General features: G+C 37.3%; 2 protein-coding genes across 3 annotated transcripts; one reads left to right on the top strand and one right to left on the bottom strand.

The window, feature by feature from the left end:
• Positions 1-4,979: 4,979 nt before the first annotated feature.
• Positions 4,980-7,037, bottom strand: sta (stubarista 40S ribosomal protein SA). The gene is made up of 6 exons (XM_012296578.2): positions 6,972-7,037; positions 6,404-6,565; positions 6,131-6,336; positions 5,651-5,938; positions 5,215-5,445; positions 4,980-5,132 (listed from the first exon to the last, which is right to left on the bottom strand). The coding sequence occupies exons 2-6, from the start codon at positions 6,534-6,536 to the stop codon at positions 5,055-5,057; spliced, it is 936 nt and encodes a 311-aa protein (XP_012151968.1). The 5' UTR covers positions 6,537-6,565; positions 6,972-7,037; the 3' UTR covers positions 4,980-5,054.
• A 416-nt stretch (positions 7,038-7,453) lies between these two features.
• Positions 7,454-10,528, top strand: asun (integrator complex subunit 13 asun). Of its 2 annotated transcripts, XR_013038972.1 has the most exons (10): positions 7,454-7,873; positions 7,946-8,020; positions 8,084-8,370; positions 8,443-8,533; positions 8,605-8,812; positions 8,888-9,267; positions 9,338-9,499; positions 9,561-9,892; positions 9,966-10,301; positions 10,365-10,528. XR_013038972.1 is itself a non-coding variant. In XM_003708036.3 (9 exons), the coding sequence occupies exons 1-9, from the start codon at positions 7,658-7,660 to the stop codon at positions 10,249-10,251; spliced, it is 2,037 nt and encodes a 678-aa protein (XP_003708084.1). In that variant the 5' UTR covers positions 7,454-7,657; the 3' UTR covers positions 10,252-10,528. The 2 variants fall into 2 exon arrangements, 1 of the variants encoding a protein (XP_003708084.1); XM_003708036.3 differs by having other exon boundaries at positions 9,966-10,528.
• The last annotated feature ends 6,602 nt before the right edge of the window (positions 10,529-17,130 follow it).

Genomic DNA, 17,130 nt, shown 5'->3' with positions numbered 1-17,130 from the left:
AAATATAATCGCGAAGAGATATAAAAATCTCTAATTTCATAAAATAATCGCGAAGGGATAGAAAAATTTCTAATTTCGTAATAAAATCGCGAAGGGATATAAAAATCTCTAATTTCATAAAATAATCGCGAAGGGATAGAAAAATCTCTAATTTCGCAATAAAATCGCGAAGGGATACTAAAATCTCTAATTTCGCAATAAAATCGCGAAGGGATACTAAAATCTCTAATTTCGTAATAAAATCGCGAAAGTATAAAAATCTCGAATCGCGAAGGGATATGCAAATCTCTAATCTCAAAATTTAATCGCGAAGTTATGCAAAAATCTCTAATCTTGAAATTTAATTGGGAGGGCATAAAAATCTCGAATCGCGAAGGGATACAAATAAAATCGCGAGTGGTTATGCTCGTAAAAATTCGAGCAAAACGTGACGATACATTTCGTATCGTTCAAAAAGCACATATAAAATACAAGAAAATAATAGCGAGCATAGTGACAAATGACTGTCCATCCTAAGATGGACAGCCATTAATAGTTCCCCTCTTCTTTGGCAAATTTTGCCGGGGCTCTTCGGCATATAGCCTCTTCTCTCTTCGGCAAAGCCTCACAAAAATCACTCGCGAAATTTTACGGTAACTCGGACATTCTTAGTTTTCAATTACATAAATTCTCAATTTTCCTATCAATCTCCATAAACAGATAGCAGACAGTTTTATAAAAATAAAATTGCATTACTATCAATTTATTTCGATCGATAACAAAATCGAAATTTTATGTAATATCTAATAAGTTAGTTTGATAATCAAGAAAAATACTGAAAAAAGATATACGACCAGCGATTCTTAGAATGCGCTGTCCGTAAAAGAATGTCCGAGCAGATTATTTTATTTCACTACACTTCACTTCACTGTATACTTCATTTTTGCAGTCGGATCTAGAACCCGACTGCGACTTACAAACTAAAAGGCCTGGCCTGAACGAACAATCGAGTTCAAGAGATATTAAATATATTCATATTTAATTTTTCTCTTCTCGATTTTTCGTAAACCCCCCAGATGCAAGCATCTCACGTGTGAGAGAGGAGGACAGAGAAACGTGAAAGCTTGCTCTGGCCCTACCTACTTAAAACTAACTCATTCACACCAGAAGTAAGCTACCTGCCTGCCTATCGCTATATTTAAAAAATTGCAAAGTCCATTCTCACAAAAACACACTCCACGGTTCTCACACATACCACCCGGGTGCAAATAAGCCTAATCCTAGGGAGTACGTCCCGGGACGTCTCCGACACCCGAGTTCAATACTACATTCACACTCTAAGTTCATACCTTTTTGCTGAAATCGATCGACAATCGACAGTGAACATTGAACATATTTCATTTTTCTACTCTTTCGAATATTCAATGCAATATGTACATGTAATAATTTTAACTATGAAATACAATTTTCTAACTTAATCAATTTATATAACTTTGAAATGACTCTACTTGCATTTTGTATGCATTTTCAAATGACTCGACTTGCATTTTGTATGCATTTTCAAATAGAATTTTGCAAAATTTAAAAAATAAATCGACACAAGGTCCACGTCCTAACCACACACACACGTGTAACTTGTGTCGATAATTCACTGTCAATTTGTCGATCGCCAAAACATCTTAAAACTAAACCGTGTTCACCTGCCCTAACCCATGCGAGTAGCATCTAAGCACGCGCATGAGTATAGAGCATAAAAATGAACACGGCCACGTGTATTTTCACCTACCAGTTTTCTTCATGTGTGCTGAAAATCCTGAGCTAAAAGACATGATTAGAAACATGCTAATAAAGTGTCTTCCAGCAAAAATTCACTCTAACTTTAAAAAACTTTCAAAATGGAAAATGGAAGATCACTTCGCAAAAATCTAAGTATACGATTGATTCATTTTTAACAGATTTGTGATATCAAAGTACATTTCTAAATGACTCAAACATTCGTAAATAACTTTGATATCGAAATCTGTTTCTCGCGATACTTTCTTGTACATATTCATTTAAAAAATTTTCACGCGTACGTAAAAATTGAAAGTGACTCGATAACTTTATGAAAGTGACTCGATAAGTATTGTGAAATCGGAGGGTCATCCGACTTCTATGTACTAATTTTAATTTTAAATTGAAAAGAAGTTAAAACGCGATGTACAAGAAAACCCTGACCTGAGCTAATAAATGAAATAAATAGTGTGTACGAATTTTACACGATCGTACAGTCGTGGTCACTATGCTCGCTCAAAAATATAAAATACAACCAGTTCCCGTGTCGCTTCGGACCATTCGTCCTACGACATGATGGGAACCGGAGGAATCGTAAAGCATGCGACTCACCGATCGCTGACTTGCACCACTGCGATCGTTTCACCGGTAAAGCATCAGAGATTTGGACTACTTTGGACTGGTTTGGACTGCTTTGGCAACGTTTGGATTTGGCAGTTTGTCCATTGAATTGGCAGCGTGACCTGTAATCATAGCAGGACAACAATTTAGTAACTGTCAATCAAATTGCATTTCAAGTAACGTATACATTTTTGAAACGCAAACAGTTAATAAACAAGTTAAGCATGCATGCAGTACTACATTACAAAAACCAGTAATAAATTTGCAAATATATATCAAAACGTATAGTCACTCAGTGAAACATAAAATATTCGAAAAAATATGCCAATGCACTTGAATAATTATTGTATGGCACAGGTTAAAACGTTTGCAAATTTATACCGAAACACATAGATAACTACATGGTAAAACACATTAAAACACGTATTCAAGTATTCCAAAACATTTGAATAACCACTCCATAATACACACTAAAACACCAGTAACAATTTGTTAAAATATTTAAATAACCATTTCATAGTACACACGAAAACACCAGTAGCAATTTGTTAAAACATTTAAATAACCACTCCATAAAATATATTAAAACACCAGTAACAATATGTCAAAACACTTAAATAATCATTCCACATAATACACTAAACCACCAGTAACAATATGTCAAAACACTTAAATAATCATTGCATAAAGTAGACTAAAGCACCAGTAACACTATGCCAAAACACTTAAATAACCATTGCATAAAGTACACCAACACTCAATAACAGTTTGTAAAAGCACTTAAATAATCACTCCACAAAATACATTAAAACAGTAAAAAATTAATAAAACATTCAAATAACCGCACCATAAAACACAGTAATAAATCCGTATACACATGCACAATCACTTAAGAAAACACACTAGTAAAGTCACTGATACTTGTAGAACCACACCATAAATTTTATTAATACACCCCCATATTTAACAAAAAATATTTATTAAAGCACACTAAACACTAGTATTAGTACACTAGGTACACTTATATATCCGTATATGCATGCAGGAAACACACTGTTAAAGTCACTGACACTTGTAGAATTACACCATAAAATTTATTAATACACCCACGTATTTATTAAAAAATATTTATTAAAACATACTAAACACTTATTAAAGCACAGTAGGTAATACAGGGACAAGCACAATATCGGTAAAGTAAACCCTTGACTCGTACCGGTAAGTGTTGACAGGGCCGATCCGACCTCCTCGACTTCCAAAACAAAACTGAGCAGCGGCGACCTCTTCAAGTGTAAGTGCGATTGGTAGTTTACAGTAGCCAATTAGACATCACGCAATCGACCAATAGATCAAATCGAAGTGCAAGAGTGATTGCTAGTGTACAGTAGCCAATCAGACATCATGTAATCCACCAATAGCGTGCAGCCACTCTCATTGGTTGCTCTATAATTATTCTAACGTCACATTTTTTATAATTTTATATTTTTTGGTAGTTTATTAACAAATTTATTGTTGTAATTATTTAAATTTATTAATTTTTTTTAACTTAATCTTGCAGATATGTTGCAAAATGATTATTTATTAATATACATATACGTATATATCGTGAATTATATAATATAATATAATGGGAATAATATGATGGAATATAGATTATTATATTTGAAATAAAACAAAAGCACAATAACTTTTAAAACATTAAATGAATTTATTATTTAAGAAAAACGACTTGGAAGGACCTCTTTGATGTCCCATGTAATTTCGCTACATGGCGCCACTTGTATCTTCTCCGGTTTAATCGAATGAAGATAACTATTTTTATTAGCTTAATTAATTACAAAATTAATCGAATTACATTCTAGTGCAAGACCAATCTCCAAATAATTTTGACTTTAGCAAACTAATATTAATTTTTAATCACGCTTAAGATATTACCCTAGGACTTCCGGTTTTATGCGCCGCCATCTAGCGGTAGAAGACAGGAACTAATTAAAGCAGTGTTTCAAAAGTGTGTAGTTCACCCCGTTCGCCGGAGAGATGGCGCCACTTGTTCAATTTTCGAAAAAGCCCATTAAAATCGATTTTAATTGTTTAATTTAGCTTAATTTCATTTCATTTCATTTTACAAATATTTCCTTTTGCAAAAAAGAGTTATTTGCAAAATTTGACCACAATCGGAACATGACGGTATTCCGAAGTTTTGTATAGGATAACATGGGATTGTGAAGGTACTTAAAATACTATCTGTGTCATCTTTTGCACTCCTACTATCAGGACTTCAGAAGTATTAGGATAACAGAATATGCAAAGAGGTGGCACACCCATAGTTTGCGTAGAAGAGGGTTCATTGTGTAGCATAGTGGGACCACAGATGGGGTTCAAAATCTGCTCCTGATACCCGGTTAGTAGAATGTGCTAGGAGGTGGCACAACGCATTTTGCGCAGAACTATCTGCGCAATAGATTGATGAAATTGGTGGTGGAAATGACCGGGACCAAAATCTAATCCTGTTACCAGGATAGTAGAATATACAAGGAGGTGGCACGTATACAAAGTAGATGGAAAAACAAGGTACTACAATTATGTTCAGATCAAGAAAACAATAATTCCGATTTTTAGTCGTTTTATTTTGTTCACTGTACAAAATATGTCAGTGTATGAAACAGTCAAAGAGGATAAAATTACCACTTTTCTGTGGTAGCACCTCCCCAACTTTGACCAGTAGTAGGTTGTGTGCTTGTAGACCACTCTTCTGAAGTCTGGAAAAAGAACGAAATACACAGATAAATTTCAAGTGAACTTGAACATTAGAAACCTTGTTTTTTAACTAATTATTTATACCTGTGCAGCCCAGTCTCCACCAGTTTGGAATGCTGGTGCAGCAGTCGCAGCAGGAATAGCAGTAGCTGCGGCGGTTGGTGTTGCAACATCGTCGGCCCAGTTTTCAGTAGTGACTGCACCTGCGTCGACTTCGTTGACCCAACCGGGTTCTGCAGTAGCTGCAACTTCAACTGGTCCTGTGAAATCTTTAGCTGGTGCAATCTCTTTAGCGGCCTGTTCTTCCTTCTCGGCCTATAAACATATTACATAATATTATTATATTTGAACAGCTTCTATGGATATAAAATAAATAGTATAAATACATTCAGAAAAGATTAAGCCATATTTAAATAAATCAACACGCATATCTCTGCTACTAGTTTCTCATCATTTATAAAATATAAATACGAAGGAAGATGAGTGAATGTAAATTCTTCATATTATAACAAGAACTGACCTCTTCTGGATCTCTGTAGAAGAACAAATCAACGACAACGTCCCATTTGCTTTCGCGAGCGATAGAACCCCTCAGTCTGAGCACTTCTCTCGCCAACAACCACCACATAAGACCCACGCAATGAAGACTTTTTGTATTGCAGGGAATAGCGATGTCGACGAAACGGAGAGGTGAATCAGTATTACAGAATGCAATTACTGGAATGTTCACATAACTGGCCTCAGTGATTGGCTGATGGTCGGTGGATGGGTCAGTTACGATCAGAAGACGGGGTTCACGGAAGGCAGACTGAAAAACGATTAGCACAATTAGTACATGGCAATTATACAATTTATAAACGATTATTTAATTTTGAAAATTAAATCAGAAAAGATTAAGCCAAAATAAATCAACATATGTAGATTATGACACAAGAAATTCTCATCATATATATGAATAATAATGTTACAAAATCCATATTTTTATAGAAACAAAATCAACCTGGATCTGATTGGTGAAAGCACCAGGCGTGAAACGTCCAGCAATAGGTGTAGCTCCAGTGTGCTGTGCGAATTTCAAAACAGCTCTCTGGCCAGTTTGACGACAACTGATGACAAAAACTTCACTTGGATGTTCAATAGCTACAATAGCACGTGCTGCTAAGAGTAACTTTTCCCATGTGTGACGTAAATTTATGATGCTGACACCTGTAATCGATAATTATTACTTATAGTTTCTAAATCTTACAGAACAAATTAAAATAAGAATGCATACCATCATTTTTCTTTTTATAGACATATTGTTCCATTTGGAAGTTCACGTTTTCTGCACCCAAGTGGGTAAATGCAGCCAACATTTTGGTAACATCATCCTCTTTGAGGGCTAATACATCTAAACCTCCTGACATTTTAACGTTATGGTTGAATTACGATTAACCTGAAGAAAAATATTAATAAATAACAGTTAGTTCTACTTTGCGGTCTTTTTGGTTTACTAAAAGCATGCTACATAACCTCACTTTATAACCTCAAATTAATATGAAACCTCTTATATATTAAATAATTAAAAAAATTACAATGAAATATGAACTATAAGAATATTTTTATATACTAAAAAATGAGAATAACCAGTTAATTTTATTGAAATCAAACGCTAATTAAAATAACACCACGTGTAGTGGACATCCAAATATTGTACAAAACTTGTTTCATTTACTAAATATTTTGATAAAACTTTATATGGAATTTATTACTCAGGAACACTTGGTTCTTTGGGTTACATTAATATTTAACATATGTTTAAATAAACATTATAAATTACGAAAAATATTAGACGAACTTACGTTATCAACGCCACTAGGAGATTTCCAGTCGGAAAGGAAGTACCACGTTTCACATCTGTGCTATAAAAAGAAGGGGAAGGGGATAATATTTATTTTATAACACAAAGTTTTAATACTTCGTAAAATATACAAATAAAATTGTAAATTTGAAAATGCATGACCTGAAAAAGGTGCAATTTAATTTATGAAAACATATATTTTACACTTCGATTGAAGGAACATCTAGGAACGGAAGTGTACTGAATTTTACCGGGGAATTTTAAATGTTACTCAGACACGAAATGAATAGTTTTATAAATCAAATTTAGCAAGCTATTAATCATAACCTTTACAAATATATTATTTAATTTTACAAATCTACATATTTTCTTAAAAAACATGAAATATTTTTCTGTTTCATGTAATTTATTGTTTAAACATTTATATTTCCAAAACGCTTGTCAAAATAAAGTGATAGATAAAAGAAATGTAAATATTACATTACAGTTTCATGATCATTTCACCATGTTACACGATATTTTCTCAATGGTGAAACCGTAATATTTATGTCTCAAAAGTATTGCAACCTAACCTATAACATCTGATCCAACGAAGTATCGTATGCCTTTTTCGCGTATATACAATTGACAAGTTATAACGCATTATACGTGAAAAAGTGGCCTTTTAAAAAACAATGGTTTAAAATAATGTATCCTGCAAACCATAAGACTATTTTCGTTTTGGACCATACGCCATATTTTGGTATATCTACTGAGGCTCCTCTAGAATTTGATTTTCTGAAAAGCCGCGGCCAGAACTTGATACCTTTGGCACCTGTTTGTAAATCTTTGTGGACAACCAGTGTAGAGGCTTCCTTGGAATACTGCCGTATAGTGTGGGATCTCTTTCCAACTGGGAAATTGGTACACTATATTAATCAATTTAATCCACTATTTAAATTAAACACGTCTAATTTTTGTATTAATGAATTATAGATAAGGTTTGTTGTAACTGATCGTGCCGCATACGTATTAAACTCATGGAGTCCATCACAGCAAAACTTAAATCATGTAAGTTCTACTTTTTAATACTTTTATGTTAACAACTAGTCTATTTAATTTAATCTGTTACAGATAATGAATGGTACAGCCATTTTAGGAGTACCTACAAAAACTCCACAACCTGGAGAAGATTATTCGGTGATACATGGCTTAAGGGTAGCTATTGAAACACTCAATGAGTGTTCAGAAATTCAGCATGAGAAAAGGACATCATTAAATGATAATGCTAGTAAACTTGTTAATAGAGGAAGAGTAATATGTATTACTAGTGCTCGCGATAATAGCAATATGAAAAATTTGGAAAATATATTTTTGAATGAATTAGCTCAAGAAAATAAAACAGCATTAGCTTCAGATCAGTCAGTATAATATTAATATTATACAGTACTATACCTGCTATCTTTTTAACATATTCATGTTTTATGTTTCAGTTTAATACCTGTAGATTATTGCCACTTAGTTATATTGAATATTTTTCCTAACAATATTGAGTCACAAGTTACTAGTCAAGGACCAAGAGAGGTTTGTTTATTTCTTAATAATACTAAATTATTATTTTGAAAGAAATAATACTGTATAAAATTTTGTTTTAGGTATCACCATTATTAATGGTAGAGGTGCATTCTATTAAGGCACCTGCTTTACACTCTAAGTTATCCCACTTAATTTTATCTCATTATGATTTGGCAAGTACGACAGTGACTGGTATACCAATGAAGGAAGAACAAAATGCTAGTTCTTCTGCCAATTATGACGTCGAGATATTTCATTCATCAGCTGCACATTCCGCAATTTTAAAAGGTATTTTATTTATTACAAATTACTAGTTTATAAATGCATACACCTGACATCACTATGTGATTATTTTCTTTTTAGGAAACCCACAAGATTCAGCATTAATTAAGACGTTCAGAAGGTTTGAAGAGGGTTCGGAATACGAGACAATAACTTTAAAATGGTGTACACCACGAGGATGCAGTGCAGCTGAAATGCAGAACTGCACTGCTATGCACAGAATCACACCAGTAGACGTAAACAGTAGACCCTCCTCTTGTCTAATCAACTTCTTGTTGAATGGAAGATCAGTAATGTTAGAAATGGCCAGAAAGAGTGGGGGGAAAACTATATCTCATTTGTTAGCGGCACACGGTGGAGAAATTTTTATACACACGTTATCCACTGCTAGGAGCGTATTGGAGGACCCACCTTCCATCAGCGAAGGATGTGGTGGACGCGTAACGGATTACAGAATAACTGTAAATATAAAATACTCTATTGTTAATCGTCTAAAAAAATTGTTCGCGATTTTCAGTATTTTATTTGCAGGATTTTGGAAGACTTATGCGCAATAATGTATTGGTGCCTTTAAAACGAAGTACAAACTGCAACAACGACGGCCCAGCAGAAAAGATGAGGTCCAGATTAGAGAGGCATACAAAATATTGGCCAATTACCATTTCCAGTACTCTTATGTTCAATTTAAAACAGGTATATTATAACATGCAATTATACTTAATCAAACAACTAATTAACGAATGTTACACCGAAGTTGATAGATCCACTGCCAGATTTGATGGTAAAGGAGGAACTCACCGCAGAGGAGGTTGTACAATGCAAACAAGTGATCTTCAGTTTGCTGCAGTTAGAAGCAAAACATGAAGCATTGCCCCTCCCAAGTATAGGCGGTGGTCGCGGCGGCAAAAGTGGTGTACGCAGAGAAGAACATTACAGACTTTTATGGGGGGAACTAGAAACATTCCTCAAACATCACGCTAATAATTCTGCGGCGCATTCTGAAGTTCTAACTTGTCTTCTCGAAGTACGAAGTAAGGACGACAAGGACAAAGTCGAATTGGACCAAGCACTGCGCGAGTTGGACGGGTAAATCACATCACTTCACAAACAGTTTCCATCAAGATAAAGTATTAATCTTCTGCTTGTTTTAACGAGATAGATTTGGCAAAGAAGATGGAACTGCCAGAGCCAGCGTAATAAGAGCAACGACCGATTCACCGATGTCTCCACCGCCGAGTACATCAATGTCCCTTGGGAAACAACTCCATAAAGGAGGGCTTTACGCTCCTAAAAGTTTATTGGATATCTGGTTACAACGCAGTACGCCCAAGGAGAAGAAACCAGAGTTTCATGGAAGAATTAATAGCGACGGTCCTAAAGCAAAGTTATATCCCAACTTGAAAGAAACTGGTCGTGAACCTCGTGAAACTATCATAGAAGGCTAATAGCTTGAAACATTTAACACGTTGACTGAAGCCATTGAAACTGTCATTAGGTATTTCTATTTTTAACGAATTGTTCATAACTTCAAGTACCTAACACAGATATTTCTAATTAGGTAAATTAAAGAGTATGTGGGTGATTCCTATTGAAGTTCAAGCATCAGCCAGTCAACGTGTTAATCTAAGGTACAGTCAATTAGAGCAGGAACAATTTGTTGAACCATCGATGAACAATGTATCACGATACTCGTGACGTACAATAATAATAATTTCGTAAACAGTCAGAACCAAATTTTCCAATTCCTATAGATCCAATCGATTAACGGTGTACGTTACTGTCTCTGTAAACTCGTAAGGTCATGAGGAAGAACAATGAAAAGGGATGCGAGGTAAAGGAGCAGAAGAATGGCACCTGCGCTCCAAGATACGTATACAAGAGGCGGCGCAAAAGTGTATCAGTGGTACGAAACGAAAGCGATTCACCGTCTCTCTATCCCCGCGTCCTTCGTCCCACGGTATTTTACAACAGCACAGACAGACAGACACGTCTGCCGGGTGTCTGAGCCACCGCGATACGTTGACCTCCATCGAAACTGTAGCTCTATCGTCTCCCTCCACGGGCTGGAATTCCGCCGCTAATCGATGAAAGGAAGGAGGAAGGTATGCTGCACATAATATAATGCGAGCACGAGGAGAGCTCGGGGAAAAGAGAGAAAGAGAGAGAGAGAAGGAGACAGAATCGACGGGTGAGGAGAAGCATACACAGAGGGAAGGAGGAGGGAGGCGGAAGGGGATCAGAGAGTACAAGTGCGTGACGTAATGGTTCATTCATCCCGAGACAGACGATATCCCGGTCAATGGAGTACATATACATACACGGGCACGCATTTATTTGATACACACACGCGTGTGTACACCTACGTACAGGCGTATGTGTGTCGCGTGAAGTGCACACGTGCACGTGATGTTCGTCTCTTGCTTTGGTTTGCTCGTTCCTCGTCTCGGCCAGTTACTACGTATCGATGCTCCCTTTGGTCCACGGATAAATCTGTCCTCGCCATTCCCCCTCCAACGGTCACAATTTTCGTTATCGCACAAGTTTATGTCTTGCGTAATTCGTATCTCTTATCGATAACAGGTAGACTATTTTAGAAAAGGCGTTTGAACCGCGAGCGACGTAGAGACGTTGCATAATGGAATGGAAATAATTGGACTTATCGGTTCAACGAGCTTTAACTGCAAGTAATTATAGGCTGCTTTGATCTTTGATATCGGGAATCTGCAAATTATGAGTATTATCTTTGTGTATTTCTGAAGGCTACACTATTTTTAAACACTCGTGAAAGCTAGGAGCTATTTCGAAGATATGATTAGCAGATTTCACAGGGAAAATTACTGCCAGGCTGTTCAAGTATCACGTTAAATGTTTTTGTTAAAAAATTCATGTTACGAACGTAGCTGAAAAGTAAATTAGATAGAATTATTGATCGTTGGCTACAGCTGTGCAGGTGGTGGCACGAAGAAGAGTCCGTTTATAATTTACCTCGCCTATCTACCCCAAATATCGATCCTGACAAAGGGTCACCGAACGAACCGATGAAAAGAGAAACACAGACAACCTGGCTAACAATCACCGATGTCACTGCGCCAATCACCCCTGCACATCAAACAATAGTATAATGAACTTCGATGAAACGAGCGATTGACTTCAATAAACTGAATCAAAACGTAAAAAGTTTAATTCTCTAAATATTACTTTTTTAAGAATTATTTTCAAATTTCTGTACCAGTGTTAATTTTGAAATTTTTCTAATTTAGAAGAGCGCAGTGCTGGCAAACGGAATAGGACTTAGGATGTAACGGAAGACAGTTGATAATTCATGGCGTTATCGATTCTCGCTACACATCGTCAAGTCTGTAGAGTGGATATCGATCTGTGCTAGAGAAGCGACGTGCCCCGTTTGCTAGCCCTTTATAATTCATCACCATTCCACTTCCTGGTCTTTGTACTTCTCGGACAGACTCGACGCCTTGTCGCATATCAAGTTTTTTTGCTGGAGTTCTCTCTCAAAATATATTATTTTTGAAATGCTCACATTAATATAGTTTTTGGTCTTACGGAATTAATTGCACGTCCGAGAACATAGAGACAGTTGGATATTAGTTCGGGGACGCAGTTCCCCTAAGCCTCGTAAACCCTGCAATTGTCAGCGACTGATCGATATCGAGGTAAACACAGCACGTGATTTTACCGATAAAATGGACCGGTTCCAACTATTCCGAGTTTGTAACTTTGCTTCTCATTACGACACAAACATCAAAGAAAAAACGTAATAACCGTACTGCGGATAAAAAAGGATTGCCAAGATAATCGCCACAATTAATCCATCAAGTATAATCAAAAGTCTGAAGATTACTTTGTGCAACCTATCTCGCTAATTCATTCTTCTTTCATTTGCAGATTCCATTTAATACAACGTCAGACAAAGGGTTAACCGGTATACCGAGGCAAAAAAAGGGAAAAATATGGCATCGACAATAATCCTCTTCGAACCACGAGAATAGAAGAAGTATTTTCCTCGTCCAGGAAACGTATATTCTGGCCGTAATATTCCTTGGTAAGGCCAGGTCAGAGAAGACGGGCCAGGGAGGCAGGGAGGATGCTACGAGGGAAAAATAATCTCCCAGCGGGATTTTCGACCCTCGCCGCGTTTCGCATTAGGGAGAGGAAGAGACCCGGTGATCGTTAGCGCAGAGGGAACTTTGAAAAACGTGTCTCGCAGAGAGACAGAGATGGAGAGGCAGCTGGCGTGCCAGGCGAGCGGGCAGAGAGCATTGAAAGGGGGCGACAAAGGGGGAGCCCTAACCCTCGGGGAGCACAGCGGGAAAGCGAGTCCTGCAACGCTTTCCTCTTGCCTCAATGGAATACGTTAGGGACTGAAAAATTCACCCGGCGAAATCTCTTTCAGTTTGCGTCAAGATTTCAAGGATCTTTAACGAATGTTATTGTTAGTTTCTTTGGTACATTAACGCAGATTGACACTTTTGGAATATTAAAGCTTGAGCTTGTTAATAGACAGTGACTTACAACAAACTGAGTGTTGTACACTAGCATACAATGTGACATTGTATGTGAAATATGTGACACAAGAATGTTACAAAATGAAAGCTTCATCTTTGTATAAAATAATTGTCGGTTACAACAAGTAAACTAAAATGTGATCAGTTAGAACTATAGTGATCTTAGATTATCATAGTGTACACACTAGAAAGAATCATACACTAGCGCACAATGTGACATTGTACATGAAATATGTGACACAAGAATGTTACAAAATGACAGCTTCATCTTTGTATAAAATAATAGTCAGTTACAATGTGTCAGTTAGATCAGTTAGATCCATAGTGATCTTAGATTATAATAGTGGTAGGAGTACACTTTATTTGATCAAAAGATATGAACTAATATTAGAACACAAGTAGAATGAACTGAAATGAAACTACTGATAAATGCATCAATCTTCTATTGCAGATGAACAAGGTTCATTCAGGACTCTCAAGATAGAGAAGACTGTAAAAGTTGCTATACATAGCAGAAAGCTTGAAGGTCCTCAACACCTAATGGGTGTTAAATCTTTGTAACACTTCAAACTATATTAGCCAATTCCAAACAGTTGCTATACCTAGCAGAAAGCTTGAAGGTCCTCAACACCTAATGGATGTTAAATCTTTGTAACACTTGAGACTATATTAGCCACTTCCAAAAAGTTGCTATATCTAACAGAAAGCTTGAAGGTCTTTAACACCTAATGGATGTTAACTCTTTGCAACACTTCAGACTATATTAGCCAATTCCAAAAAGCTGCTATACCTAACAGGAAGCTTGAAGGTCCTCAACGTCTAATGGATGTTAAATCCTTGTACTTCAGACTATATTAGCCAATGATCAAAGCAATCCTAACAAGCTCAACAACAACAAGACAACCAGCACTAAACAGAAGATCAGCCAGCACTAAGAAGACCCAGAATAAAATTGAACAAAGTGCTACAAAAAACCTGCTTGAGGAAGGAGTTCATCGAACCAGCCACAGAAGCAGTGTTTGGGTAAACCAGATCCTCTGTCTGAAAGTACATACTTTCTCCTTCCGGGACCCAGTTCCCAAGTCTATCAAAAGTACCAGCGTAAGATAGAAGAAGGAAGAGAGAGAGAGAGAGAAGGGCCAGAGAGGAGAGAATGCGTTGCAAGGGGTAGGGGAAATTGAAAGTAGGATGGAAGAAAGTTGGAGCGGGTGTCATAGGGTGGAGGGTGTCCCTCAAATCGCCCCCGCCATTGGTAAACGTCGTGGTAGCACGTGCTTGCTACGTCACCGCGTGTTTACAGAGAGATACCTATAGCCGGTACTCGTGACCTTGTGTTTTGTATATATCATCCTCCCTCCTGATGCCCGTGGGATGTCCCTCCCGTGGCCCCGCGGACCCGGGAATACCCCTATCCGGTATCGTCTCTCCTCTCCCTTGCCTCTTGCACCCAGAGAGTGCTCCTCGAACTCCCCATGAGGCAACCAGTTGTTCCGTCTGTGACGTAACAGGGTATCACACGACCTGTCGGTGCTTTGTTGCATCCTGTTCTACTCTCCATCCGCCTTCTCTCTTCGGCATAGACAACCTTCTTTCCGTCTCGCTCTCTTCGTCACCTCTCCTTCTAGCCACGTTTCACCGTGTACCATTTCTCCCTGTCTCTCTTCGTCTTCCGCGTCTCTGTCCCGGTGACCTCACACGCCGTTCGGAATTCCCCCGCTACTCCGGGGTGCCCTTCGTACATCGCAGAGATCCCGTGTGTAAGTGGATACGCGCGCTGCTGTTTTCTCGTGATCCAAGAGAGTGAAAGTGAGGGAGGATGGTTTAAATGGGTGAACACATCGACTCGAAGGTCGTGCCAGAGCTTACTGGGTCACTGGAACGACCCTGATGACCCCAAGCTACTTTCCTTTGGGTTAACGCCGATGTAAATGGATTTGGGATCGATCGATGGTCAACGCAGATTCGCACTTTAATTGTTGCATGCGGAGATTTTCACTGTACTTGAAAGAAGTCTGCCACGAAAATTCCATGTTACACCTTGGTTCTCTCTACCTCTCTGAAGACGTTCTCTACTTGTAAGCAACCATATAATCTACTTGTCATATGCACTTTTTGAACTGAAACAAATGAGCTTGGTCTGCTTGATTGTCAATGTATCAAATATTAACTGATAGTAACTGGTACCAATTTAGAATGGTAATAGTATAACAGTACAAGCAAAGTCATGAAAGAATAATAATATAATTGTACAGATGGATGAGCGAAAGAGTAGTAAAAAAGTCTGTCTCTGTAAAAGATACTGTTTGATCTCCATCTCCATTTGATCTCTTCGAGTTCCAAGATCAAATAAAATGCTCCATCTTGAAGTACCACGCGATATCGCGTGCAGATTTGCACCGGTAGATTCATCTTCTCCCGAGGAACTTCTTAAAACGTTTCCTGGCAACGAGTCATGCAAGGTTGCTCCAATCCTTAATTTTAGCAGCAGAAGACCACGACGAAAATAATAACGTATATAGATACGAGACGAGAATAAGAATCAAGTGCACACGCGAAAAAACGATCATGTAACAATGTCATCATTTTTCTCACCGTAGTTCGTGTCTTCAAGTTTCCAATTAAACGGTGCAAGGTGATGTATGGCAGCTGAACAAGTACGAGGAGAAAGTTGAAGATCGAGTACTTTCACTTTGTGAATTCGCTCGGCTCTCAGCGTTTAACAAGTTGAATTTCCTTCGTTAAAAATAGGTGGATACTTTGGAAAACTTAAATACGTCGATCAATAATTTAAGTTGATTTTGTGGAGATTCGATGTGCAATGATTTTGAGGTTCATCGACGTCATAAGCATCATCCAATCATCCTCGAAATCGATATTGCAAATATTGTCACCGGGGAGCTATTAAACCATGATGCATGATTCAATAGCATCCAGCATTTATGATGTCCGAATTCGATCAGTGCATTGTCAACTTCCCGTCAATTAGGGAATCGTGCTGGTGAGAATTTACCCTTTGCTCTCGAATTTGCAAACGGCAACTTTAAAACTTAATAATTAAGTTAAATGAATTGTTTTGAGATTATATTTGAGGTCTCTGCTAATATTTCCCACTATTTGTTTCACTATTTTTGTACGTCACAAGAGTCATATTATAGAAACTTAAAAAATATTTATCTCGAATTATGAAATAAAATGTCACCTCTTGAGCGCGAAGTAAGTTTCGAATTTTAGCAAAAATATCTCAAGTAATTTTCACCGTGTTTCATAATAGATGAACGTTGTTTTTATAAAAAATAAAAATAGTACGCAGTAAACCGATCTAAAAGTACTTTTTTGCATGGAATACATGAAGTGGCGATTAATGAGCCCAGCGAACCTTAATGAAGGTAAAAAGTGAACAAAAGCCGGATACAAAGGAGGATCAATCATTTCCACTTTCCAGCTGGATTGAGGAGAAGGAAAAAACATTAACTTTATCCCCTCTATAAAAATCCCTTGTCCCTGTTTTCCCTCGTGCGAGTGAATGTCAAATATTAAAATATATAAAACAAGCTTATGGGTGATTTTCGATGACTTGAAAACACAAATGTGTCTGGTATTTGACAGAATCCAGTAACGTTTTCAAATAATTTATTTAACCTCGTACTTCGTAATGACATCGCCTTACTTTACAATTAATCCAAGAATTACACGTTACTATCGAAAGAAAACGAATCGATCGCAGAAAGCGTTCTATACAAAGTGGAGAGAATTGGCCGTCGAGGATTGTGGGTATAGGAGGGCCAAAATATTGGGAAGTAA

The sequence above is a fragment of the Megachile rotundata genome, chromosome 8, assembly GCF_050947335.1.
Source record: "Megachile rotundata isolate GNS110a chromosome 8, iyMegRotu1, whole genome shotgun sequence".
In the NCBI taxonomy this organism is placed as follows: domain Eukaryota; kingdom Metazoa; phylum Arthropoda; class Insecta; order Hymenoptera; family Megachilidae; genus Megachile; species Megachile rotundata.
The sequence above is the reverse complement of the archived record's forward strand: the minus strand, read 5'-3'. Positions and strand labels throughout refer to the sequence as shown.